The sequence below is a fragment of the Pteropus alecto genome, unplaced genomic scaffold (assembly GCF_000325575.1).
Source record: "Pteropus alecto unplaced genomic scaffold, ASM32557v1 scaffold20, whole genome shotgun sequence".
NCBI classification, from domain to species: domain Eukaryota; kingdom Metazoa; phylum Chordata; class Mammalia; order Chiroptera; family Pteropodidae; genus Pteropus; species Pteropus alecto.
Window position 1 is genome coordinate 13,512,964 of NW_006436298.1, and position 26,033 is coordinate 13,538,996.

General features: G+C 41.5%; 1 protein-coding gene and 1 pseudogene across 1 annotated transcript in view; one reads left to right on the top strand and one right to left on the bottom strand.

Annotated features, from left to right (window-relative positions):
- The window catches only part of SERINC5 (serine incorporator 5), a 91,943-nt gene that overhangs the window by 36,105 nt on the left and 29,805 nt on the right, over positions 1-26,033 (bottom strand). Inside the window, exon 2 of the mRNA XM_006913182.3 lies at positions 10,309-10,476. Within this exon, the coding sequence (XP_006913244.1) occupies positions 10,309-10,476 (168 nt within the window). The remainder of the gene's footprint in view (positions 1-10,308; positions 10,477-26,033) is intronic.
- Positions 12,633-13,128, top strand: LOC102898587 (annotated as a pseudogene).

Consider the following 26,033-nt stretch of genomic DNA (forward strand, 5'->3'; position numbering starts at 1 on the left):
CACAGGGCTCCGCTGTCCCAAAATGGAACTTGTGCTTTAAATGAATCCAATTGTGCATCTTCCATATGTTATTTTTAGAGCGGCAAATTAAGTATTTTAATTTCTCTGCATGCAAAAAGTAGTTTTTTGGAGGGGTGGGGGAGAATGGGGGAGGACATGTCTGTGGGTGCCAATGGCATGTAGAAGCCCTCAATAGCTCTAACAGAAAAAAAGTCTTTGCATCTGTTATGCAAACACGGCATGTGGAACCAAAAATAAAACCCACACTGATGAAAGCCGGCATGTCAAAAGATAATTTTAGACTTATTTTAAGACTGTAGAAACAGCCTCACTGAAATTTAAAAACCACACCCCCAAAATAACCCATCCCCTTGTGATTAAGCTCAGCCCTGCTTTAAAGGAGTTGATTCCCTTTTATCTCCTACCTCACCTCAAATCCCAATCTCCAACAATGAAGGAGAGAAAACATTCTGGAGTTCTAATGCAGCCCAAAGGTCAAAAAAAGTGACAGTTAAGTTGACTTCACTGGCTCTTATAGTCTCTAAGGAAGTTCACATATCTTTAGCTTTCAAACACAACTATGGGCACACCCAGTCTAGGGCTGGGGATCGTTCCGCATATACTTACCAAACTGTTCTCTTTTTCTCCTACTTGAGGTCCAGTTCTCTAAGGACAATGACTGTATGTTACTATACCCACGCCTCTGTTGTCGATACAGAAGTAGGGTCTGTTTGCCTGGCGCATAGACAGCCAAATAAACTGACACTAGGTTGCAGTAAAAGGAAAGAGCATATATTTCAAAGGTGCTGTTGAAAAGAGAATGGGGCAGCTGATGCTCAAAGACCCAAATTCACCAATGGTTTGCAAACGGGGTCTTTTAAGGGCAAAAGTCAGGAGTATGGGGTTCAGGGTCGTGGGCTGTGTTGGTCAGTTATGATGTAAGGTTCCATGATTTTAATCCATTTCCCGTTTGCCCTAAGAATACTGACCAGCAGTGCTCGTGGCTGCAGCATTTACCCCGATATGACTCGCAGATTACAATCCTAACCGTACCCCCAAAGTTTGCCACAAAATATCTTGCTTATTATTATTATTGCATCGTTCTAATAGATTGATAATCTTTGGGGAAAAAATGACATCATTCTATTTATAGCATTCTCTTTTTAGTACTGGTATTTCCATTTACAAAACATAGTAATTCTCAATCGCTGAAAATGTCAAATCCTAGGAAACGTAGCATTCCTATGCGTGATGTTAAACTAACGCTGGCAGCGAGCTGTACTTTTTTTCCCTAGACAGGGAAAAAATCTGATTTTTTCTCCCCTGGCATCATCCTGTTCGGGGTCTCCATTACTGTGGCCGATGGGTCTTCCTGTTTCCAAACAAACCAGAGTTCTGTAACCTATCTTGAGATTGTGAGCCAGTGATAGTACCTTAAGAGCAGAACAAAAGATCTACCCTCTTGGGCTTAACAGGCTACATCCTTTCCTTCTGTCAAGCAATATATTGCCTGAACTCTGTTTTACAGGTAGATCTTCAGGTTCTGGGACGTGGCTGTATTTGCTCCTAATCTTTAAACGGAAATCATGACAGCCAGCTGTGGGGCAAAAGTATTTCTCCTCTCATGTTTTAAGTTTTTTAGCTGGGCTAATAATCAAACAACAGAGGCAGATTAACAGGAGAAAGTGTACAGTCTATTATATGAATGTATATTTGGAGGCCATAAGAATAGAGACCCAAAGAAGTATTGGGTAGCTAAAGTTTATATGCCATTTCTAAGCTAAGTGTGTTGGTTGGAAGATTACTGCTTAAAATTTATTACTTGCTGGAAATTACTGTTTGGCTATCACCATGAGAACATAGGCTATTAATTATGGGAACATAACATTCTAATAACAAGCTTTCTGCTTCTGTATCCCCGCTTGCACACCCGACCTGTGGGTTGACAGGTAATGAATAAGAGAAAATAGACCTTTGTGTTAAGACAGAAAGAGGAATGGGATTTAGGGCTTAAAAACTCTGTACCTCTACATTTCGCTGCTGCTTAATTTGGGGTCTGCGTGCCCCTGGCAGACCCAGCTGGCTGAATAAAGAGTGTGTTTCCGATAACTCACTGATTTTTGGTGGTCCGTGTGTCTTTCAGGGGCTGGCGGCTACAACATAAGAAGTCAGGGCTGTGATTTGAGACTTCAAAGGATAGGAAAGCATGGAGTTGGAAAAGCAAATGTTTGGCAAACAAATGTTTGCTTGTATCTCCATGTGAACGTCCCTCCTGGAGCAGATATCCATTTAAATTCCTTCTAGGCAGTCTGGTGGAGGTCAAAGGTTTTTTTCTGAGTCTTTTGTTTTCCCATAACCAGCTTTAAATCTATATAGGAAAGGCATATCTGGGGGCTGGCAAACTCTGCTTCCCTTCACAGGGGACCTACAGCTCATAAGAAGGCTGATTTAACAAGCTTGACTAAAAGCTAATTCGAGTAATCTTTTATGATTTGTTATCGATTTCATCCCCAGCACCTCACAGGGTACTTGGTACCTAAGAAGGAACGAAGAAAGGAAGGAGAGAGGGTGGAGGGGGTTACCTAGGAAGGAAGGAAGGAAAGGGGGAGGGAGAGATTACATGATTTAAAAGATTTTTTTAAACATTAACTCAGATTACAGTTTAACCAAGTAACACAATCACCTACTTTTGATTGAACTTTAGAGTAGAACTCTAAAGTATCAAGACTCAACTATTCACAATATTTATGCTTCCTGCTCCCAAGCTTTCTGAGGCTACTGTCTCTTAGTTCGTTGTGTGTTGTGCCATCTGTCTGTTCCCTATGGCCCCATGTTTATAACAACAGAACTGTTCATTTCCAACTGTAAGCTCCTGTCTGTCCTACTTATCTGCAGAATGTTCCAAGACCCCGTCTGTGGACAGTTGCTTAACAGATAGATGCTTTTGATGATAACAGAAAAAGGGTTTAGAGAAACTTCAGTTCTCACATCTTATCATTCTCCTCCTCCCACAGCCAGCACGATCCTGAAACTGAGATCCTATAAAGGTCTGATTCCCACCCCAAGCTTCTGGGTAATGGATCTTGCAGACCAAGGACAATGACTATTGTTTCTCATTTTCTGGCTCCTGGCAAGCTCATTATTGCTGGACAAGGATCAAACCTCTTTGTATTTGGTTCAGACTCAAAAAAAGACTCTCAGCAGGATACCCATTAGTTCAAATCACTGCCTGTAGTACAAAACTATTTCCCACCATCGTTTCCCAGCATTCACTTGTGTATGGAGGGTGAGGCCCCAGCAATGCGAGGAGCCAGGGACGGGAGAGTTGCAGGGACTCTGCTTTCTCCCACAATATGTTAAGTCTGGATGGAATTTAGACCAAAGATAAAACTGTTTGGAAACCTGGAAGGATTTAAAAGGTGGAACCTCAGTGTTGGCTCCCCACAGACAAACTCTGAGTAAGCCACAATGAGAATTTCTCTCCATGTTCTACAAAGGCCTTGAGGTTTGATGGTCCAAACCCACTTTTAATCTCAAAGGTACTCACTGATACACTTTACATCTGACCTATGTCAGCTACCAAAGTACAATGAACTCAGCTCCTCTTTAGTAAAAGAACTTTTGAAAAGCATTTCGTTCTAGGTGAATTTTTTTAAATGCTCCAAAATCAAAGAACTGGATCTCTCACACACACACACACACACACACACACACACACACGCACGCACGCACACGCACGCGCACGCACACGCACGCACGCACACACACACACACACACGCACACGCACACGCACACGCACACGCGCGCGCACACACACACACACACACACACACTAATTTGACACTCGCTCTAACACAAAAACTAAAACACCAGCTAAGAACGGAGAGTTCTACTCTAGAGTTCAAAGCTTTATATCAAAGCCTGAGGTTAGGTTTCAGGTACACAGTTCTCTTAACATTCAACCAGTAAACACCAAAATTAAAACAAGCGCCTAGACTTTCCAGCTTTGGCATAAATACCTGCCATTCTATGCTGGGACAAACTGCATGGTGTTTCAGAAAAAAATGGATGATTTTTTCATTGGTAATGTTTGTTTACTTTGAAAAGGTGGTTGCACCAAACACAACTTGAAGGCAGGTTCTATTTTACATGCAAAGCCATCAAGTAAATAAACACTAGATTTGCAGTTGCCCCTATTTGCTGGTGCAGACTACCAGTGATCCCTTGAGCCTAGATTTTGGCTTTCATAACAGGAAGGGGGCAGATGAGGATCTGCTAAAGGCCCAAGGTGGTATTGTTTCCAGAGGAAAGACTTCTCTCTCACTAATGGCTCCAGAAGAAAGATTAATAACCAGGAGGAAGGATAAGTGTGCTAAGGCTTTCCCTGCTACTTCCATGAACGTCTACACAACAACCCAATTTAAGTCACACAGGCAGGAAAAGCATTGGCCAGACAGCCAGGCAGCCAGCAGTCCTGGAGATGCCAGTCCCACCTCTACCTAGAGTCACAGCCTTAGACAAGCCACTTCCTTCCCTGGGCCACATTCTCACCTGTCAGATGAGGGGGTTGAATCGAATTATGACTTAAGGTTCTTCCACTCTAAAAAAAATTCTAACATTTTATTCAAATTATATCTTAAAAGAGATGATTATTTTCTCTTCTTAACACTGCATGATATTTGCTATCTCTTCACAGTACAGAACACTTAGCATAAATGTGAGCTGCATCCTTTTTTCTGTTTTTTATCTCTTTAACTAGATTCTTTAACTAGTAACTTTGTTTCATGTATTTTTTTATCCCCTGTAACTAGCACAGGGAAATAAAGTTATTTCTCACAAATAATACTTGCTCTAATGCAGATGTACATATAGAATAACTTATGCCAGAAATGAAAAAGCTCGAAAATGAAAAAAGCAGAGGGTGATGTTTACGGCTCAGGCAGAGAGATGAGCACTTTGTTCTGGGTGATAGATAATAAGATGTCACCCTGGCCTTGGGACCAGACTGGCTACAAAGAATCCTTCTTTATTTTACTTTCATCTACTTCCACATAAACTTATATTAATACTGCTAATATATGTGAACTTCCAATCACTGCATCTCCTTTCTCCTTCTGTTGAAGACGATAAACAGTGAAAAATATACAGACCAAAAAAGAAAGTTTATATATCACCCCTAGGGAATGTATTGTAACTGGATTTTCTGAATGGAGAAAAATCCTTTAAGAGCCTCCTGCTTACCTGCTTACCTAAATCCACAGTTAGCAGCCTCAACATCCAATCTTTTTCCCCTTCCCTGGAGAATTTTGGATTTTATGATAAATGTAAAGAGTGTGATTAGAATATGTACTTAAAATTGTGGGGGAGGGGGGAGTGATGACTGAAACTTGGGGAATATGGAGCCTGGTTTAGGTCCAAGTCAGTGTCACACCTCCACCTGACATTAGTCCTGAAATTGAGTGGTCTATTGAGCCTAGTGGACCACGGTGATCAGGAAAACTTCTAGTTACTTGGATAAAAATGCCAAATTCCAGCACGCAAAGGGGCGGACTAGTTATGCTAGAGAAGAGCTTCTCAGGTCTCGGCCTGGGGCTATGCATGTAAATTTGCAAAGACCCTTCAGCACACTCAGCAATTTCCCAAGTGCCCACCCTAATGCAAGGTAAGAGCCCTAGTGTTCAATTTGGTATTTACAGACCTTTCAGAAACTTGTGAACTCAAAGGATTTAAGCTATTTCAGGAGTTGCAAATCCAAATGCCTTTTGTGGGGACAAGGAGTAAAGGGAAAAGGTGTGAGAGACGCTGTAAGGAAACGTCTAGGGATGGGGCCTACGGTGAGCTAGACCACACTAGCCCTTCTAAAGGCAGGCAAATTTAAATTAAAAAAAAATATATCCTCTGCCCAAACAAGTGCCTATAGGCTAATTTACAATACCTAGGCTAGGAGAGTTCCAGGCTCATCTGAAATCTCCGGGTACAGCACTGGCTAACGGGTGGGGCGGGGGCCTGGCTCTAAATATCAGACTGCTGACTTTCATCAAGTCCAGGGAGAGAATGGAAATCAAGAGCTGCTTTTAAGACGGAGGAAACTGCAGCCATGAGTCTCCTTCTGTCCAGATCCTGTTAGGTCTTGCCCAATGTTCCTTTGAAGGACCACGCCACCATGAAAGATCTTTCATCCAGGGTGAGAGTAACCATCACAAGAGTACAGTTTCTGCATAACTACTCACTCAAAGGAAAACTGACCCAAACCTGGCAGCAGAGAATAACGTGTAAAGTAAAACATGTTTCTTAAAATGAGCAAGATTACAAACATTTCTAAAACAAATGAGGGAACAAAAAGAGACTTATCAAAATAAACATTTTTAGTTGCCTCTCTTCTCGATACAAGAATAATTCTTCAAAATTTAAATTTAAAACAAACATACAACACACAAAAAAACAGTCTTCCATAATGTGGAAGATGTATTTGGGTTCAGCGGGGAGGAGCAAAGATTCAGCCATCTCAGGCACTACCTACGACCCATCTCAATGAAGTAGAGCAGCCCAAGGACCAAGTGGACAGAGAAAAAGGATCTAAGATGCCAGGTCAGGAACATGTAAGGCTCTTCCCACGTTGGCCTGGCATACCGAGCTCGCAGCGAAGAAGGCCTGAGGGCCACATGAGTCACATGTACCCCCTTCTCCAAGGCAGGGTTGATTTTAGAGATCCTTCATCCACAGAAAACAAGAGAACCTTCCTTTCTCCTCCCTCCCAAAATGCCCGTATAGCTTCCCTGGGTACCCAAACTTCAAAGTGTCATCATCTGCCTCCAAACCTAGAAGTTACAACTTGACTTAGTGATGCAGATCAGGAGGCTTAAATCTCTCACCTTTTATTTCTTCCTTGACATTCTACATTCTAAAATGGATTTTTAATTCCCCAGGCATCAAATATCTCAAGACTATACCTGCCTGAATTACATGGTTGCTGACAAAAATGATTTGCAATAAAATGGCTCCTACACATTTTGAGATGGGAGAAATACTCCAGGAAGAGATAAAAATCACACCCTATTCGATCGCCACAGTAGAGCTTTCTCTGAGCCAAAGTTCTCATGGGAAAGAGGTGTCCCTAGTAAAAAGAAGCAGGACAAAGTTTGGCAGATCAGCTCCTTGTAGTTCCCTCTTACTCAAAGTTAAACACAGGGCGCATTCTGAAACCAAGGCAAAAACTGAAAATAAGTGAAAAAGTTGCTGCCTTCATGGTCTTAACCCACATACCAAAAGTCCCCGTGGCTCCAGACAGTGCTCCCATCCACTGCACATGAATGCTGGGTGGAAGGTAATTACACACTCCCATCCAGGGCGTTACAAGCATACACGCTTTCTCCTCCTCCGATCACAACCTCAAACACTTCCACAGGCCAACAATGAGGGGGTGAGGACTGCAGCAGAAGCCCAGTGTGTATCCCCACAAGGGGACCTTTCAACACCCACCTCCAAGCACCGCCTGAGGATGAGGTCAGCATCTATTCTATAGGCCATGAAACAAGCTGACTTTGTGACCAGATGGCTGGCCCCCTATGAGGCCCTAAAGATGGAAAAGGATTGATTTCACCCACAGGGACTTCATTCCCTATGCAGGAAGCCCAGCCAAACCATTTTTAAATAAGTACATTCAGGGGACAGGCATAGAAACGTTCCTAAGAGCCTCTGTGAGGCTCCCATTTATAAGAGTCCCTTCCCTCTCTCCCTTCCTCTGCTCTGACGTCAAATCATACTGCACACACACCACTGCTGGGTTCACCTCTTAAATATCTGTTTCTACGACAGCCTCCTACTCAAGAATCTATAATGGCTTTCCATTTGCCATCAGACCATGGTCAAATGATTCAGCTTAGCACTGAAATTCCTGCAAGATTCGGTCATTTCACCTACTCGTGTCTCAAGTCTACTCTCTGTCCTTCTACATATGCCTTGTTCTTGTTCTTTTTTCTTCTGTCTACACAGTCTAGTCACTATGAACACATTCAGCCTGGGTTCGAATCCCAACTCCATCACTTAGAGCTGGAGACTTAATGTCTCAGCCTTCTCATCAGTAGAGAAGGGATAATGACAGTATCTACTGCTCAGATGAGTAGAGCAGTGATGATCTGAGATGATAGCGGTAAAAGGCTCAGAATAAAACCTGTCACACAATAAATATTATTAAAATACTCATTATTATCCCACAAGTCACTTCTTCCATGAAGGCTTCCCTAGCAATACTTTCTGTTTCTTAAATGTTCTACAAATAGCCAGAAAACATAGATACTGGCAGGAGATTTTAAGGACTGTTTCATGGGGCAAGTTACTTGGATGGTAATCAAATGTTAAAATTATTATGAAAATTGTATCCTAAAATATGTACCTGTGGCTCCCAAATTATCTCTACTTCCAATAACAATGTTTCTGAAGGGTTTACCACTAAGAGATACCACATATTTGTATAGTTTCAAAATTTCTTTCTTGGATCCAAAGCTTAATTCTACTAAGACTAAAAACTTAAGAGCAGAGATCATATCATAGACATCTGGTCCACCCTGAGAGTTCCTATCACAGTACCACAGGGGCCCCAAAGCCAATGCTTGTTGGATTTAAAAAGAGAACATTAAGTTACTTGAAAAACAAAGGTAGTAAGTGGGAGATTAAATGGACCTCCAGAATAAGAGTAAAAACCTACCCTTTAAGTATTCCTCCTCTCAAACTTCTTGTCACAAATGTACAAGATTAAACCATGGTAAAAGGAAGAGAATCAGGGGCAGACACCACCAAGACAGAGTGAAATCCAGTGTAGACAACAAATGAGGAAGCCTCAGTTCTTGGTCTCTCTGCCTCCAAACTTCCACAGCACTTTGTGTATCCTCTCAAATGACACTTATTAATTTCTACCTGTTTTATGCCTCAGAAGACGTTATATCTTGTCTTCCAGATTATCAGGTCCATTTCTCACAAGTTTGAATGCCCTATAGCTTCCACTACAGTGCCTTACTGAGTAGAGATCCACTGTTAAAAGCAATCAGAGGAAAATCTTAATTTTACAAGTTTTGACAGTAGTTCTGGTATATTCCAGACCACACAACCACAAAATTATAAAAGCTTTACCCAACAGAAAACTCCAAAGGGCCTACTTTAACTAATGGATGAGAATATGTCAATGCTTTTAAGAAAATGGTTGCTTTGAAGCACTTGAGTGTATTTAAAATAACATGTAGTTTTAGCATAAGCTTGGAGAGAACAAACAATTCCTCGGAGTTGCTCCTGAGATACCATCTCCACTGTGGAGGGGTTCCATGAGTACTGAGCAGTAGGTCTACAAGAGCAAATGAGGTTTGCCCAGCTAGCCTTTTCTCTCCTCCTTTTCCTTGGACGAAAGCTGCCCCTGGGAGCACACCTGTTACTCTTCCCCACAAACTGTGCCCCTGCAGAGGAAGCCCCTGGGGTGGGCTTCCCAGGTGAGTTAGTCTGATTCATTTCGGGTTCAGTAGTAGGACGCCCACTTCCTTGCAAGCCACATTAGCTCTACAAAGGATAAAGGTGATGTTGGTAGCTACTTGCTGACATTGTAGTCTTTTTTATTTATTTATTTATTTTTTGGTCAATTTGTTCAGAACCTGAGAGGGTAAAGATTCTGTTATTTACTGGACTCCCTCAAAAATCCCAACATATTCCCTCCTGGTAATCTGGCTGATTAAGAGGCTATTAAAGGGCAATTCCAGGAAAAGGTCCTATACGTGTCTCCACATCACATACCAGGCCTACCTCTGCGTACAATGCCCAAGAAACGGCTGGAAATCCATCCTTCATCCCTGGAGATACCCAGCCCACAAGTGATATACTCAGAAAAATAAAAATCACCCTGTAGCCCACTCCTCATTATCTGTGGGATTATCATAGGTTTTATCACACTTCCCATGAAAGTCAAATTAAGTGTTTTTAATAGCTACTACTTGAGATACTGGCAGCCATCCTTAGAACAAGAGAAAAATAAAAGTCTACAAGAAAAGACATACATCTCATCAGGAACAGCTATAAACAAAGCTAAGACAAAACATGCAGTCTTCTCCAAAAAAAGCATCAGATTGTATCTGTTTTACTACTAATGATGAAGCCGTTGAATGGTTCTTCTGCTTGGCAGAAAAGCACTGAAGAGGCTTCCCAGGAGGTTCAAAGAGCGAGTGTACCCAAAGTGACAATTTAGGGGTGGAGCCATCCCTAAATTGGATATTTCCCATACACCCGCATCGACCATCAGAAATGGGAGAGTGGAAAAGTGGCAGACTTACGTGTTCTTTCATCTCATTAGCTACAGTCTGTGACATCATCATGCAGCAGAGGACGGCGACAAGAATGAAATAGAGTGCGTACATGAAGCGGGTGCTCCGGGACTGTCGGATTTTGGGGCAGCAGCCGCAGCAGAGGGAGCAGCCAGCAGACCCACAGCAACAGGCCAACTAGAAAAAGAACACAGAACATCCTCTTAAAGCCGCTGCTTTACAAACCTATTAACACCTGATCTTTCAGGCTACCATTGTACTGAGCCATTCTAACTATGGAACATGCCGAAATGGTTTAGCGTGTAAACAAAGCTTTCACCAAAATTGGTCTAATATTGTCTTTAATGAAATTATCTGGCTTGGGAGATGTCAGATAATTTAACAGAAAAGGCACAATTCATCTGAAGCATTATAATCATTACTCTTCTTAGGCAAAACAAAGATTTTGAGATCAGCTAAGAGCAAGAGAAAATGCTAAGAACTAGAAAAAGGCCAAAGTGAGGTGAGGGGAACATGAAAAACAAGAAGTCAAGTCCAAGTAAGGGACCTGTCAAAATCCATGAGCCAAAGAATGAATTGTATGAACACCTAGGAACATGTAGGGATGTAAAGGCTACATAAGCTTGCATCCATCCTCCTCTGCAGGAAGTAATGGGAGTGTCTAATTTGAAGCTCAAAAGCAATAGGTGCCTCTTACACAAGCATTATTTACCACAGCTTCATGCCCCTAATGGTAGGTTTTTAGGCTAATGAGTGCGGCATGGGCACAGAGGAGCACAGAGCTCCCACTGTACCACTAATGAATGATACACACGCCTTTTCTTTGGGGAAGCTAGATCCTTTTTATCTCTGATTGGGCTTCATTGGTCAATACAACTAGACATAACTTGGGAATAGTAAATAAAATAAGGATTAAGTTTTTGGTTTTGGGTCTCGTATTTTTTCTTTTTAAAGACTTTTTTAAGAGTAGTTTTAGGTTTACAATAAAATTGAGAAGACGGCGCAGAGATTTCCCACATACCCCTTACTCCCACACGTGCACAGCCTCCCCCATTATCGGTATCACTCACCGGAATGGTACATTTTTTTACCATTTTTTAAATCACAATCACCCAAAGACCATGGTTTACCTAAGAACTCACTATATATTCATTGGGTTTGGACAAATGTATAATGACACATACCATCATCATAACATCATACAGAGTATCTCCACTGCCCTAAAAGGAAACTAGATCTTTAGTAAAGCACCCAGCAATAGATCATGGAGTTGTTAAAAGCTCAAGCTCAAAGTTACCAGTACCTGGGCTTGAGGCTTGGGCCTGCCATCTTCTAGCTATGAACCATGAGCAAATTACTAACCCTTTTAAGATTCCTCATTTATAAAGTAAGGGTGATAACAATCCTTATGCTTATGTTGTGGTCTCTTGGATGACCTAATCTGACACACCCAGTGTTAGGGAGGGATTTCTGTTTAGCAATAGGGAATTCTACAAAAGAGATTCTCATAAACTGCAAATATCAAACAACCCTACATGCGTTATACTACAGCCTATATAAAACCTACGACCTAACAATTCACTTTTCATAATAATTTGGAAGGAATTTCAAGATGCTTCAAGACACGCATCAATTAGAATGCCACACTATAAACATCACTTACAATGAGAAGAGATCATAGGTATACAGGTATAAGACAACAGGTTGCCATCATAAACGTGTTATGTATGACAGATCTTGGAAACATAGTCATCTTCTTGCTTCAGGCCACAGCTTTGTCCAATAAGGCATTCTACTCGGTATAAGCTAACAGATCACACAAGCGGGATCCTAACACTACTGCCTGTGTCATGTCATTATGGGTCACCTTTCTTTACAATTCACTCATGCATATTTTCTATGAATGAGTGAATTGTAAAGAAAGGTTTCTACCAACCTCTTTCCACTGACATGCCCAAATTCCTTTCTCTCTGGGCCCTGCCTCCCTTTCCTCCTCAGCCTTCCAAATTCTTTCCCAACTGCCTCCTTCATTTGTTGCTAATGCTTTAGTTCTATGATAACCAGTCTAACTGTATTTCAAATTCTAATGTGATAAACAAAATATCCTTTGTAGGAAAAGAAATATGGATAGAACTTTCCCACAGCAGAATGGACATTTAAACTTGCTGTCTCCACAGAAGAGAAAAATTAACAGATAAATATATAACGTGAGCCTAACTAGTCTTTTAAAGACAGACAAACAGGCTCGGCTGCTAAGGCTCGGCTGCTGTGAAGATGTTCAGCAGACTCGTGCAGGGGCTGCCTCTCCTGCATCCCCACGACCGCCACCATGGATGGCCTCAGGAGTGTAAGTTGCTGATGAAGTATAGCATTTTTTATGAAAGTCTGGAATTTTTCCACACAAGAAAAAAAAAAATCAAGAAAAGAAAGAAGGGTGTTATTTTTTGGCTCTGTGCAGACAAAAAGTGCATCACTTGTAGAAGAAGGCAAAGAGATCTTGGTTTCAGACTTTGGTATAATCATAACTGATCCTTTCAAGCATTTTGTGGGAATGGTTCCTGAGAAAGGCTGTTGCTATGCTTTGAATGATGCAAGCTATGCAATTAAAGAATCCAGAAAGGAGGAGTTGATGGGTTTTTTTTTGTTGCTACCAGAGCTAGCACCTCTGAGAGCATGATCTATGCGAGCTCCAAAGATGCAATCAAAAAGAAATTTCAAAGCATAAAGCACTAATGTCAAGCAAATGGGCTAGAAGACTTCAATCGAGCTTGTATTGCTGAAAAGCTAGGTGGATCTTTAATTGTAGCTTTTGAAAGATGCCCTGTGTAGATCATCATCCAGTGCCACAAGTCGAAAGTTTCCAAGTTTAATGTTGTCCTCTTGCAATATAAGTAAAGCAAATATGTTTAGACCAGGGCCTCACCGAGGGGGGAGGGGGGGTGTCTTGTCATCTGTTAAACTAAATATCCTGTAAACATGTGCAAACAGCCTTAAATAAATCTAAAATCTAAAGTTTCATTATTGTGAAAATAAATTCTTATTGGCCAAATGCCTGTTTCGATGAATTGGCTTGTAAAGATTTTTGCTAAGCTCATGATTTTTAATAATGCAGTTCACAAAACAGTACAAGGTCATATGAAGAAAATTATTGCATCATTGTTAACGTCAGCAATTACTTTCTTTAGCTTAGAGAATTGGTTGTAATCTGGTTATAATTTTGGCCCGAATTCTGTATTCTCTCTTGAACTAAACTGAATAATGAAAAACAATTCTCACAACATGAAATAACACTAATATACTAACTACAGTAAGATTAAGTCAGGAAGTCTTTTAATTCTACCAGATGTGTAATGGAAACTGTCTCAGAACTGTGAACGCTTATAATCAGTGCTGATCTTGCAAAGCACTGTTTCAAACACATAGTTGGAATACAGGAAGCAACTCTCTGCACCTGGGGTGAGCTCTCCACTTACTGGTTGAGAGACTGTTCTGGGAGTGACCCTGCATCTTGAGAATCATGTTGTGTCCTTGTGCAATATCTTGTAATAACCAATTGTAATGCAAATCAGGGCTCCACTGTAATATACTTTGTTCTGAAAATGATGAAACAGTATACTGATAAGCTGGGACACCTGTGATATCTTTGTGTCTCCTTCAGAACTTTGTTGCTTCTGGTACATAAAGTGTGGAAGAACATTATGTTTACTCTGGGGCCTGGAAGAAGGTCTTAATTTCCTAGAGTAATCTGTCAACTGTATGTGAAATGGGGAGCAGGTATGACAGATGATGACACCCACAGGAAAGCCACTACCTGATGACCCTTGGAAGTGATTGTCTTCAACATCACAGGCGTAACACTTTGAACAATACAGAGATGCACAGTTGAACTTAGAGAAGTAGCTGTACTGGCCTTATATAATAAAAGAAGCATTTTCAACTTAAAAAAAAAGACAAGGGACAGAGGCATGTGATTATGGAAAATGTGAAAAAAAAAAATCACACTGGTTTAATCCTATTGCATCATTAAAGTCTTGTGGCACTCTACGGATCTGTCTTGTCAAACTTCCTTACATTCACTTTCACTCTATGTAAAATGCGATGGTATGAGGTAACAGATAGACAGACAGACAGATGATGTATATATACAGACATGACTAATATTAAAATCAAATTGTCTTTTTTCTACTAGCCTGAAAGTTATTTATCAAAGCAAACTATGCCAATACCCAAGGGTTCAAGTGCATTATCTTTAGCTAAATAAACACTGATATATACATCAAGTAGAAATTCAAAACAGCATCCATAATATAAATGTTATATTAGCATCTAGGGAAATCTCACAGCCCTACTGACATCCTACTTCATTCTGGAAAAGCAAAATTTAGAAAAAAATGGGTTCTCATTCCGCCCCTGCCACTTACAGCTTTATTACTCTGAGCATGTCACTCCCCTGATCCTCACCTTCAAAACTGGAAAAATCAATTCCTGGCCAGCCTAACTTCCAGGGCTGTCACAAACTTGAAGAGAAGTATCAGTGTCTTGTCATCCTTGGCTCAAGAGAGATAAAACCTTTTACTGAACAAGTCAGGGTATAAAAAACAAATGTAGAATGTACAACACCAAGAGTAAACCCTAATCTAAGTTACGGACTTTCGATAATACTGATCTGTCACTATAGGTTCATCAATTGTACCACTTTAGTGAAGGCTGTGGATAATAAGGGAGGACTGTGCATGTGTGGGGCAGAGGGTGTATGAGAAATCTCTATACCTTCCATTCAGTTTTGCTGTGAACCTAAAACTGCTCTAAAAACTAAAGTCTGTTAAAAAATAACAATAGAGAAATGAACAAAACAGTGCCCATCAATGGCCCAAGAAATGGATGCTGAACGAATAATCCATGGTAAAGTCATAATGACAAAACTTCTCAAAGGGGCCAACAATCCCACTGCACAGGGCCAAGAGCACAAGTCGTGTGCCACACTCTGAATTTCTCACACCAGCATTATATCACGAAGTACTAGGGCTTTAACTTGTGGATACAGCACAGTCTCCTTTTCCACAAGAAATTATTATACATTTAGGAAGGGCCCAAGACAATCTCTTTGGAAGGTGATGCTTACAGTTCTTCCAGAAGTTCATCCTGCATGGACACTTACACCGGGCACAGATTCTTAGGAATGAGGTTGTTCATTACAAGCAGGGAAACAGTCTTATTCTACAGCTACACGGGGACTGGATAAATGAATTAAGGCTATCTATAAAATGCAATGTAGTTACAAGATTAAGTCAGTTATGGGCTGAATTGTCCTCCCCCTGCTCCCCATCCCCAAAATTCATATGTTGAAGTCCTAACCTTCAGTACCTCAGAATATTTGGAAATAGGGTCTTTACAGAGGTAATTAAGGTTAAACAAGGTCATTGGAGTGGGCCCTAATCCAATATGACTAGTGTCCTTGGAAGACAAGATTAGGGCACAGATCCACAGAAAGAAGACCATGTGAGGACACAGGGAGAAGATAGTCATTTACAAGCCAAGGAGAGAGGCCCCAGAAGAGACCAACCTTTCTAATTCCTTTATTTTATACTTAGCTTGTAGAACTTTGAGAAATTAAATTTCTGTTGTTTAAGCCACCCTGATTGTAGTACTTTGTTATGACAGCCACAGAAAACTAACACACTCATTATGCCCTGATTTTTCACATATATGCATATCTTTATGTTTGGGGTAGGGAGTGTGTGTGTATATGTGTACAATGACCACTAACATCATTTATCTGTAGAGTAGGCCTAGAACTAAGGAGTTAAAGATGACATCTACCTTCACCGTTATGCTCTGCTTGGGTTTTTACCATGTGCTTATATTACTGTTATAATTTTAAAAAGGAAAAGTGACTATTTTAAAAAAGCAACTGTGTCTGAGGATATACAAGCATTTGCAAATGTGGCGCTGACTCATGATTTTTTTTTCTTCCTGAAGAACATTCCTCTCCCCAAACATAGTAAAAAAGAAAAATTTCAAAGAGCCCTTCACACCCTCCCTCTGGCTAACTTCCTTTGAAATAGCAAAGGCACTGAATAGCAAAGGCTTTTCCAAATACAAGGAGCTTTGTCCTCGCCAGGGCAAGAGTCAAAGTGAAAGGATAAGCCAGCTGCTTGCTGCTACCTAGAGCTGGGCCTCACCCACAAGTGTTATTTTTCTCCTCCTCTCTAAGGATCTCTCCCAGCGCGCGTTTGTGCGTGCACGCGCATACACACGCACACACACACACACACACACACATGCACACACCCCATAATAAATAAATATCAGTCTTCCTCCCTGTCCTCCCCACTGGCCTTGGGCACAGAACATTCTAAGGACTGATCCTAGGCATAAGAAGAAAAGATCACAGAAATATGAGTTAGGGCTGCTAGTAATGTCAAGGTTCTTCTGCCAAATTAAAAAGCATAATTTCCTTACTACCTAGAATTCTCAGCTGGCAACAACAACTGGAAATAGCAAAGAATCAGGAAGAAAATCAAACAGAAGTCATAATCTGCACGTGTGCACACACATCATGTTATCGAACTAATAAGCCCTTCTCTCTCTCCATTAAGTCTTATTTTCAGAGTTACAACAGGCTTGGCTACCAGGTTCTTAAGCCATAGGGTCGAGGAGGGACTAACTAACTGGTGGGAAGAACACAGGTCTGAGAACCAGAGGAACTGGATTCTCACTCTGTGCTTCTCTGGTTAAGTCCCTCTCTGGGTCTTGGTTCTCTACCTATAAATTAAGGAGCTAAGCAGACAGACAACAGACAGTAGGTAAATAGGTTTCATCTCGCCTTCAACTCATCGTGACAGTGGGGTCTGGGAATGCTGTGCTGAGGTGGGTTCTAAGGCTGAATGTCTCAGTAGGGAAAATCCAACGATCAATGAGTACCATCTGCCAGAGGCAATGGTGGCATCTATGATCCACTCTTGTCACCCTTGCAAGAGGTGATCTGACATCCCTACTGCCCATAAATTCTTAGATGTTGAAAAACAAACTGCAAGAGGCAAGCACATGAGTTAATGACCCCAAAGCAAGAGAGAAAAAAGAAAAAAATCAATGAAAAAGAGAAGACCTGAGCTGTGGAGTAGTCAAAAGTACTTCAAGCACCGCACAGGTGGTGTGAGCATTATTCTCTTGCTTCACGGTGTATGCTCTACAAGGCGTAGCTCACACAGCGCTGCCATCACTCACATTCGTCACGATGACCCAGGCATCACACTAAGTCATGTTCCCTTCATTCCACTTGGGGAGGCAACAAAGTACAGAGGACACTTCTGTCACAAGAATCATCCCAAACGTGGGTCACATTTTTTAGTTTCAATGCTTTAGTTTTAGTGTTTGGGCATGTAAATTCCTCGACAATGTGGAAAACATTCATTCAGAAAAACTTATTCCTTGAGGGTTCTGGAGAGCCAAGTTGGCTTTAGTGCATGTAAACTAAGGCCAAACTGCAAAAGGAAAGAAATCTCATCTGACCACTCCCTTCACAGGGTCTCTCCTCCTGACTTGGGAAAGCAGGAGCCCTTGCAGAACAGAGGAAAGAGAGAAGAGATTCTTCTTAACTGTGTTAATTAGAACACTGCTCCTCAATAAGTGGCAGGGGGAGAGGGCAACAGTAGGGAGGCTCCTCAAAAACCGAAGTGTCAGAAGTAGAACCCAGGTGTTCCTCGGCATGTTGGGGGTCATAATATCAAAAAAAAGAAGAAAAATATGAAAGATGTAAAACTGGGTTCAAAATTTTTCTTTAAACAGTGCTCTCTATCCTTTAAACATATTTAGGTTTCCACACCTCTCAGTAATATATAACACTATTCATTCAATGACTGTCGCGGACCACTTTCCTTTCTCCTTTGAGGCTTTAGGATTACCTACGAGTCACTGGTGGTCAGCAGAGACGCAATGAATTCTACTTTGATAGTAATATTCATTTAAATTCTGGACTCCACCACCAACATTTTGCAGCTCATTCTCCCTCCAAGCTCAGAAACAGCTTCCCATTGATTTATACAGACCGTTTTTTCCACTACAATAAAAAGGCAGTGGTGGTAGTAAATAGCATCTCTTGCCCCCATGGTGCCAGGTGCTGTCCTTTACTGGTAGCTATGCAAGGGACCAATGGGACTTGAATGCCAGGGAAACAAAAATAGGGAATTCTTCTACTCGATAAAAGAATATCTTCCTGTACCACCTGCAGAGTTGCAGGTAGTCCCTAATTCACAAAATGTTTCAGCAAACTCAGCACATACTATGCTGTGGATTTCTTTCTCTACAAAATAATATAGAGCAACCCATTAAAGCTTACTTAATCCATAATAATATTAGCCAACAGTAATTAACACTTAGTGATCTCTTACTCTCTGCAAGGTATAACTATTATTATTCGCTATTATATCACCCCCACTTTACAGAGCTGAGACTGAGGCTCAGCGAGGTTAGGCAACTTAAGGTCAGAAAGCTGGTAAGTGGTAGAGCCAGGATTTGAATCTGGTAGACTCTTAACCATTCTGCTCTACTTACTGCTGGCAGAGAAAGGGTGAACAGGACAAGTAACATGGCCCTGAAACCTTGGTTTCCTACAGAAAGGAAACGGGCTATGAGAGAAGGAGGTGGCCAGAGAGGAAGCAGTTTTCCTCTCCTGTCCTTGGGTGTACAGTAAGCATTCAACAAACATCTGGAGAAGGCATGTCCGTTTCTGGGCCCCTTCAGCTATCCCAGGCAACCTCTGGCCTCTGTGGACCTCAGTGACCTTTATTAGAGCCCTGCCCCAAGCAGTTCAACCACCCCAATCACCAAGCTCCCCACCTCAACACCAAGTCCTACTCCCATTAAAAGCTCTATTCCTAATCCTATAGAAACAGCCAGGCCATTCATTCACTCAACTAATTCTTATTATATACTACATACCTGCTGTATCTAGTGTTAATTCCTGGGAATGTGGCAATGAACAAGAGACCTTGTTTCTACCATCACTAAGATTACAAAGATATACATAAGAATGACCATCTATGTGTTTAGAAGAGAAAAAGGAAACCTAGATGTTCAATGAAAGAGTAATGATCACTAATGTTATGGGACATTCCCATTATTGCATACAATGCACCTACTGAAATGCTTATACAGGTTACACAGAAACATGCACTGCCATGGAAGGATGTCCAGAGTATATTAACTGAAAATAGCAAATAACACAAGAATATAAAATATGATAGCATTTGAGGTAAAAATATAAGACGACACAGATCAGCGATAACAACAGAAAACAATCTAGAAGGATATTCTAGGATGTCAACAGTAGTTAACAGAGTTGTAGGATTACAAGTGGCTATGCTTTTCTGTATTTTCTGAACTCTCTACAACAAGCACATACCTTATAATTAGGAAAGCATTAAAAGTTTCTATCACCACATTCTTGTTCTATCTCGCAGATGGTAAGCACTCAAATATTTGTTAAATGAATCAGCCACAGAGCAAATGAAATTTGCTTCAGCTGTGATCAGTAGAAAGCAGCCAGAATGAACTACTACTGTAATTGTGGCATAAAACTAGAAAATTTTTACTATGCTGTTCCTTTAAAAATGGTTAAGATGAGAAATTTTGTGGAGTTTACCACAATAAAAAAATGAAAATTCCTTAACCCTTGTAATAATATTTAGAGTTTAATTTATATAAATAATCTCAACTTGGTAGAATTTGCATCAAATAAAAATAAAATGAAAAATTAAACAGCTACCTACAAATTCAAGGAGCTGAACAAGAAGCTATATATTTGTCCAGCCCAGAAATTAGCTCATATAATATTTCCTTTATTTCAGTTTCTTACTGAGTTCAGAGAACTCCTTAAAGCTCCAGTTTTCACAATCCTTCCCATAACCCTGACAACAGGATTCTGGCGGACTGTCGGAAGGGAGTTTCTGACAGGTGGTTTCTCACACAGGTTTAAACGTTCTGGAAGTGCCAGTTTCCAACAATTAGCAGTCAACAGCATTTCCATGAAAAGCAAGGTCAAAGGTCAATGTCCTTCCTTAAATAACACTTAGTTCCCACGGAGTCTGAATCTGAAATGGGCAAAGACAGGCTATATGTACACAGGACTGCACGTGGCCAGGACAAAGCTGTTCTCCAGGTGGGGAGTCCCTTTCTCATGAGGTTAGGGTAACTTTCAGCACTAAAGAATGTTGATCAAGTTCTCTGTTCTCAAGACAGCGGCTGGATTTTTTGAATCATTCCATCACAGCACCCTCCCACAAGTGATATATTTTAGTAAGCTGGTGGAGGGAATCTATAAGGTTTTAGGTTAAAAGGTAAACTAACTCCACTTTCTGGAGTTAAACAGAAAACAAACATTCCTGGGAGTCAGATCATTCAGAGAAGTTTGTCAAACTCTGCCCCATGACATTGGGGGCCATAATTCTTTGTTGGAAGCTGACCTGTGCACTGTAGGATGTTTAGCAGCATCCTTGGCCTCTACCCACAAAGTGCCAGTAGCAATTCCCTCCTTCCTCCTCAAAAGAAGTGACAATCAGAAATGTCTCAGACAATTGCCCTCCCCCTGTCTGTTGAGATCCACTGAGTTAAGAGCAAGAGCTGTGGAGTCAGGCTCACTCAAACTCAAACACTGCCTGGTGATGTGGCCTTGGACCACTTCTTAACCTCTCTAGGTCTCAATTACTTCATTTGTAAAATGGAGATAAAAATATCTACTTCACAGTGTTGATAGGAGGATTAAATTAAGACAATTCAGGAAAAGTTCTTAGCACGGAGCCTGGCACAGAGTACAACAATAACAACAAAAGCCAGCTGTTCTCATCATCTGCATCATCATAGTCATCTTCCAACTCTCCGGAGATGCTCGTTCTCTCTTCGGTCCATCAGGTCAACATGGAAAGAGGAGAAGATATAGGAGGGAGATGGGATCAAATCATTAATACTTGATCGATAACAATCTTTTCATTTTCTGCTCCAGTGTGGATGTTAAATGCATCTGTTGAAGGAAAATACTTTTAGAAATAAGACTCCTACGATCTGAATCCAAGAGAGCATCCTAGCAACTGGGGGAAAAGCTGTTCCATGTGTGCAGAAGCACTACTGCCACATGCCTGGAAGCTAAAGCCATCTTTACTTCCCCCAAGAAAAAACAAGGGTCAGAACACTCATTTGTACCTGCCGAATGCACGAATTCCTGCCACTGAATAGGGCTGAGAAAGAGGAGTTAAGCAAGTCCCAGAACGGGGGGAAAATGTAAGAAAATGAAACCTTGAAATTCAAAATGAAAAAGTGTAGGATATAGGAAAATGCTCAGAGGTTTAAAGTGCTCACTTTAAAAAGTTAGTTTTAAATCTCATCAAAATAAGAAAGAAAACAATCCTGGTTGTTCTACTTTATAAGAGCTTATCAAACAAGAAGTTAATGAAACACAAAACTCCAAATTTGCCTGATTGTGTCATGGAGATTATGCTGCAATGGAGAAATCTGCCAAGCCCTTTCCAAGAGGTGCTTTATGCCAGCCCAATCCCCAAACCTTGCCAAGCCACAGAATGCTTTCTTTATAGTCTGGTGACGGAGACCAAAGAGCCAACTGCCAACTAGATCCAAGTATGCTCTGGGATGGGGATGTGGGGGAGGAAGAAACTTTCTTCCACCCTCCCAGGTTCTTTCGGCTGGCCTAATAAATCTACATGAGACAGATTAACAAGAGAAAATAACCAAAATTAATTACATACATGTGTATGGGAACTCACATACGTGAGAGTCAGAGACCCTATATGAGAGGTTCAAAGGGAAAATGAGATATATATGACATTCTGAGCTAAGGATTACATTGGGGCTTCAGAGGGGAGGAAGGTCATTGCAAGATGATAAGAGCAGATGTTCAATAATTAGAAATTATCTGCCCCATAAGATAGATCATAAAAAGTTATTTCTGGTGAAAACTCTATGGGCAAGGCCCCCCAGTTTAAATTCTTTAAGAGAGAGGTAAAAGTTCATCTTGGGCCACAGGGTCTCAGGTTTCTTCAGCTCAAAAGGATCCACATGCCAAAGTGGCTTATCGTGGAGAGGCCTGTTCTGAACCCCTTCAAAGAACTGAAATGAGCTCATTTCATAGGGAGAACATCAGAGCTCAGGTGGACCAGTACTTTCAAGGAGTTAGCAGTGCAACTAAGGAGTCAAATGAAATGCTACGTGCAACTCCAACATATAAAATGTGGATGCACTATAATACTTCAAAGGTACTTATATATCCATACAACAAATATTTATCAAATGCTTACTAGCAACCAGGCACTGTTCTAGGACCTAGCAATATTGTCCCTGTCCTCATGAAGCTTATAATCTAGTGGATCTGAATCAAATTCAGCATCCCAAAAATTCTACCCAAACTGAGACATGTCATAGCATCTAGGTTGAAAGCCTCAGATCCAATCCAGTCCTTTCATTTTCCTGATGTAAAATCTGAGGCCCAGAAAGGTTAGGTGATTTGGCTCAAGGACAAATCCAGTAATGGGAATCAGTGAACCAGCAAAAATTACACCAGTTAAATAACTCAGCAATATGAAGGAAGGATTAGCTAATAACTCAGCCTTTGGGTCACATACTTCTGTATCTATAGTGCAATATTTTAACACATTCAAAACAATTAAATGAAGTCGCCGTGAACAAGTTTAAACAATGCTCTGTTGACCCTAGCAAGAAGGCAGTAAATGTCTAAATGTCTAGTACATTTTCAAAGTATTCCATAACAACAGCTAAAATGAAACGCTAGCCTGACACACTGAGTTAACCCTGGGCTGGCCACAAAACTGAATGCTCTTGAATAGCTATAGGCTATGGTTGTTAAATGCCCAACCCTTTGATACACCTCTCCTCTTCTAGGAAGCAGACAGCAAGAAAGTCCCATTCCTTATCCCACACACAACCCACATGCAGGGTCAACTACTGGCCACTCTTCCTCTCCATGCCACAGAAGGGGGCCACTCCTCAAAAGACACCTTTGACCCACTGCCCAGTGACAAGACACCTCTCTGTGAAGGGCGGTCTAGCCTCAGTGGCTCTGTGCAAGGAAAAACTTGCACACACCACCTACCTTAGATTTTCCAGCAGTCAGACTTTTAGAAAATCGTATTATTTACCATTCACAAAAATGCCAAATAAAGGTGACACTTTGAACCTGTTTTCACATAAAATGAACAGATAAATTGGAAACAAATGTCAGATAATGGGCCTGGTTTGGTAAACCCATGGCCCTATGTGGACAGCAGAGATGGCATCGGTTCAGGCAGGAGCAGGAAGGGGACAGGGAGGATAAGGCCCACAATGGTTTAGACTCCTGATTCTCCTGGGGAAACACAGCACTCACGCCCCTCCTACACGGTCACCCTCACCCATCCCTCTCACTCACTCCATCTTTCTGGATAAAAGCCTGGTGGCTGCAAAAGGTCCTGAAGTTTAACATCTATTTCTTGGCGCTGATGTAACAGCTGCACTGTTTTCCTACAGTGAAGGAAATACTGTCTCACAGTTAATTTCACCATTCATCAGTCATTCAAAACTTCAGGAAGCCTTCTTCCCAGTTCTTATCTCCTTTCATCCCAGAAATCCTTCTCCTTCTCCCACTTCTAGCTTGAAGAGGAAGGAATGAATAGGTGTGTGCCTCTCTCAAGTACATATCAGCAACTGATTTGCTTTTTCAACTGAGGCTCTGCCCAGACACCCAGTGGATTTTATCAGCATCCCCTCTACCCTCTTCTAACCAGGTCCCCATGACAAGACCAGCTGGCACAAACCCTAGGGCAGCATTGGGGGAGGGGAGGGATGCTCTGATTCTGGTACAGGCTACCTCAGTGGCACCAACTGGCAGAGAACTATGACACACATGCAACTCGCCCCTGCCCCTCAACCATCCTCCCCACTTGAGAAATTTCCTGTTAATGTTCTTAAAATACATTTGCAAAAGGAACCAGGGCCAAATGAAGGAGCCCATGAATCGTATTTTTTCTATCAAAATACCAACATAAGTAAAAATATTCTTATATAGCCCCCCCGCCCGATCTTTCACCTTATTTTTTTATTCATGCGAGTGATGTCGGGGACAGAAGGAAGTCTAGAGGTTTCCCTGGGGCATTCTTTTTAATGAAATAAGTCACTTACTCATGTTGGTAGTGGTATGCCCTCTGCTTTTTAAAACTATAAACAGAGAGCTCTTCACCAGCCGTGGACTGTGAAGACCAGCAAGCACCTCAGCATCAAAATCAAACACAATGGACCACACAAAGCCAGGCTGATGCACATACTAAATCAACTCTTATTGGCAAACAGGCCTAAAGGGTAGGCCGTTCAGGAAATGGACCTTAATTACTGTTATTTGTTCAGTCAAACCTAGCATTTCTCAGTCGGCTGGGAGGAGTGGATGTTGGGCTGAGAAGAGGGCTCCTTTGAAGACGCTGTATCTGTCTGGCCCCTCCTTTCTCACCCAGGGAGATCCAAGGCCTTGGTGTTCAGGGAGCCCCAGGGGGTAAGAGAAGGGGTGGGGGGCACAGGTCTGGGGCCATGGCAGAGCTGACAGACAGATGGTACTTCTGAAGTAGGAGCCCCCACCCTCCATGGACAGAAGAAAATCAGACTGGGGAATAAAGTAGGAAGTAACTAAAAATCTTTCTGGATCCTGACTTGGTGCTGGTGGGAGGAGGAGACCTGGGATAACTTTCGAGCTTGCCTGAGTGAGGAGTAGAGCAGATTTGATGAGAATGTGGGTTTTCCCCCAGACAAGGGGGAAAACTTGGAGTCTTGAGTAGCCTGGAAGATGAGATAGAAAAAGAAAGTAGAGCAAGGCCCCCCCGGCCAACACAGAAGCAGAAACCGCGTCACAGCAAAAGCAGAGAGCACTGGGCCAGTTCTGAAGCTCCTTTCCAAGTGTGGTTCATGAGCCAGGTGCATGGGCATCACTGAGAGGGAGCCTGTCAGGTCCCACCCCAGACCTACTGACTCAGAAGTGGAACCTGAATTTTAGTAAGCTCCCCAGGCGATCTATGGCTGGTTCAATCTCACCCAAGCTCAGGGAACTCAGGTGGTGCTTTCCTTCTACAGTGGTAGGGCCTTCTGAGTATCCAGCATCTGAAACAAGCCCAACGGCAGAAGCAGGTATGTATTCAAACTGCACCTTTAAAGAGTCTCGTGTTTAAAGATGACATTCCACACACCTAACGGCAAGTTTCCCAGGCTCTTCATTCAGAAGGACTCTTCAGTGATGGCAAATGAAAGCAAGTTTCCAGTGGGATCAAACACTACTTCAGTATCACAAGATAAGGGCACTATGTCAGACTAGTATGCAGTCTCTGAAAAAGATGGCTTTAAATAATTTAATATGGAAAAATGCTAATGTTCACAGCCTTGAGAAAAGATAAACACACTAAAGAATTAGCTAGAATTGTGAAGACAGACGATCTTCGTTTTCTTTGTCTTGTCCTGGTTTTCCCAGGTTTCCAACATTAGCATGAATTTTATAAGTCTTCTAAATTAAGAGACAATTATGCAAAATATTAACAGATGAAGAATCAAAAAGTAGAAATCTTGTCCAGACAAAAAGTAAAAAGCCCACTTAATTGCTACCTTCCAAATATGCTTTACATGATTTGCTATTTTACTTATAAAATTCATTTTATTAGGGTACATCAAATAGGAAGACAATCCTGGCAAAAGCAAAG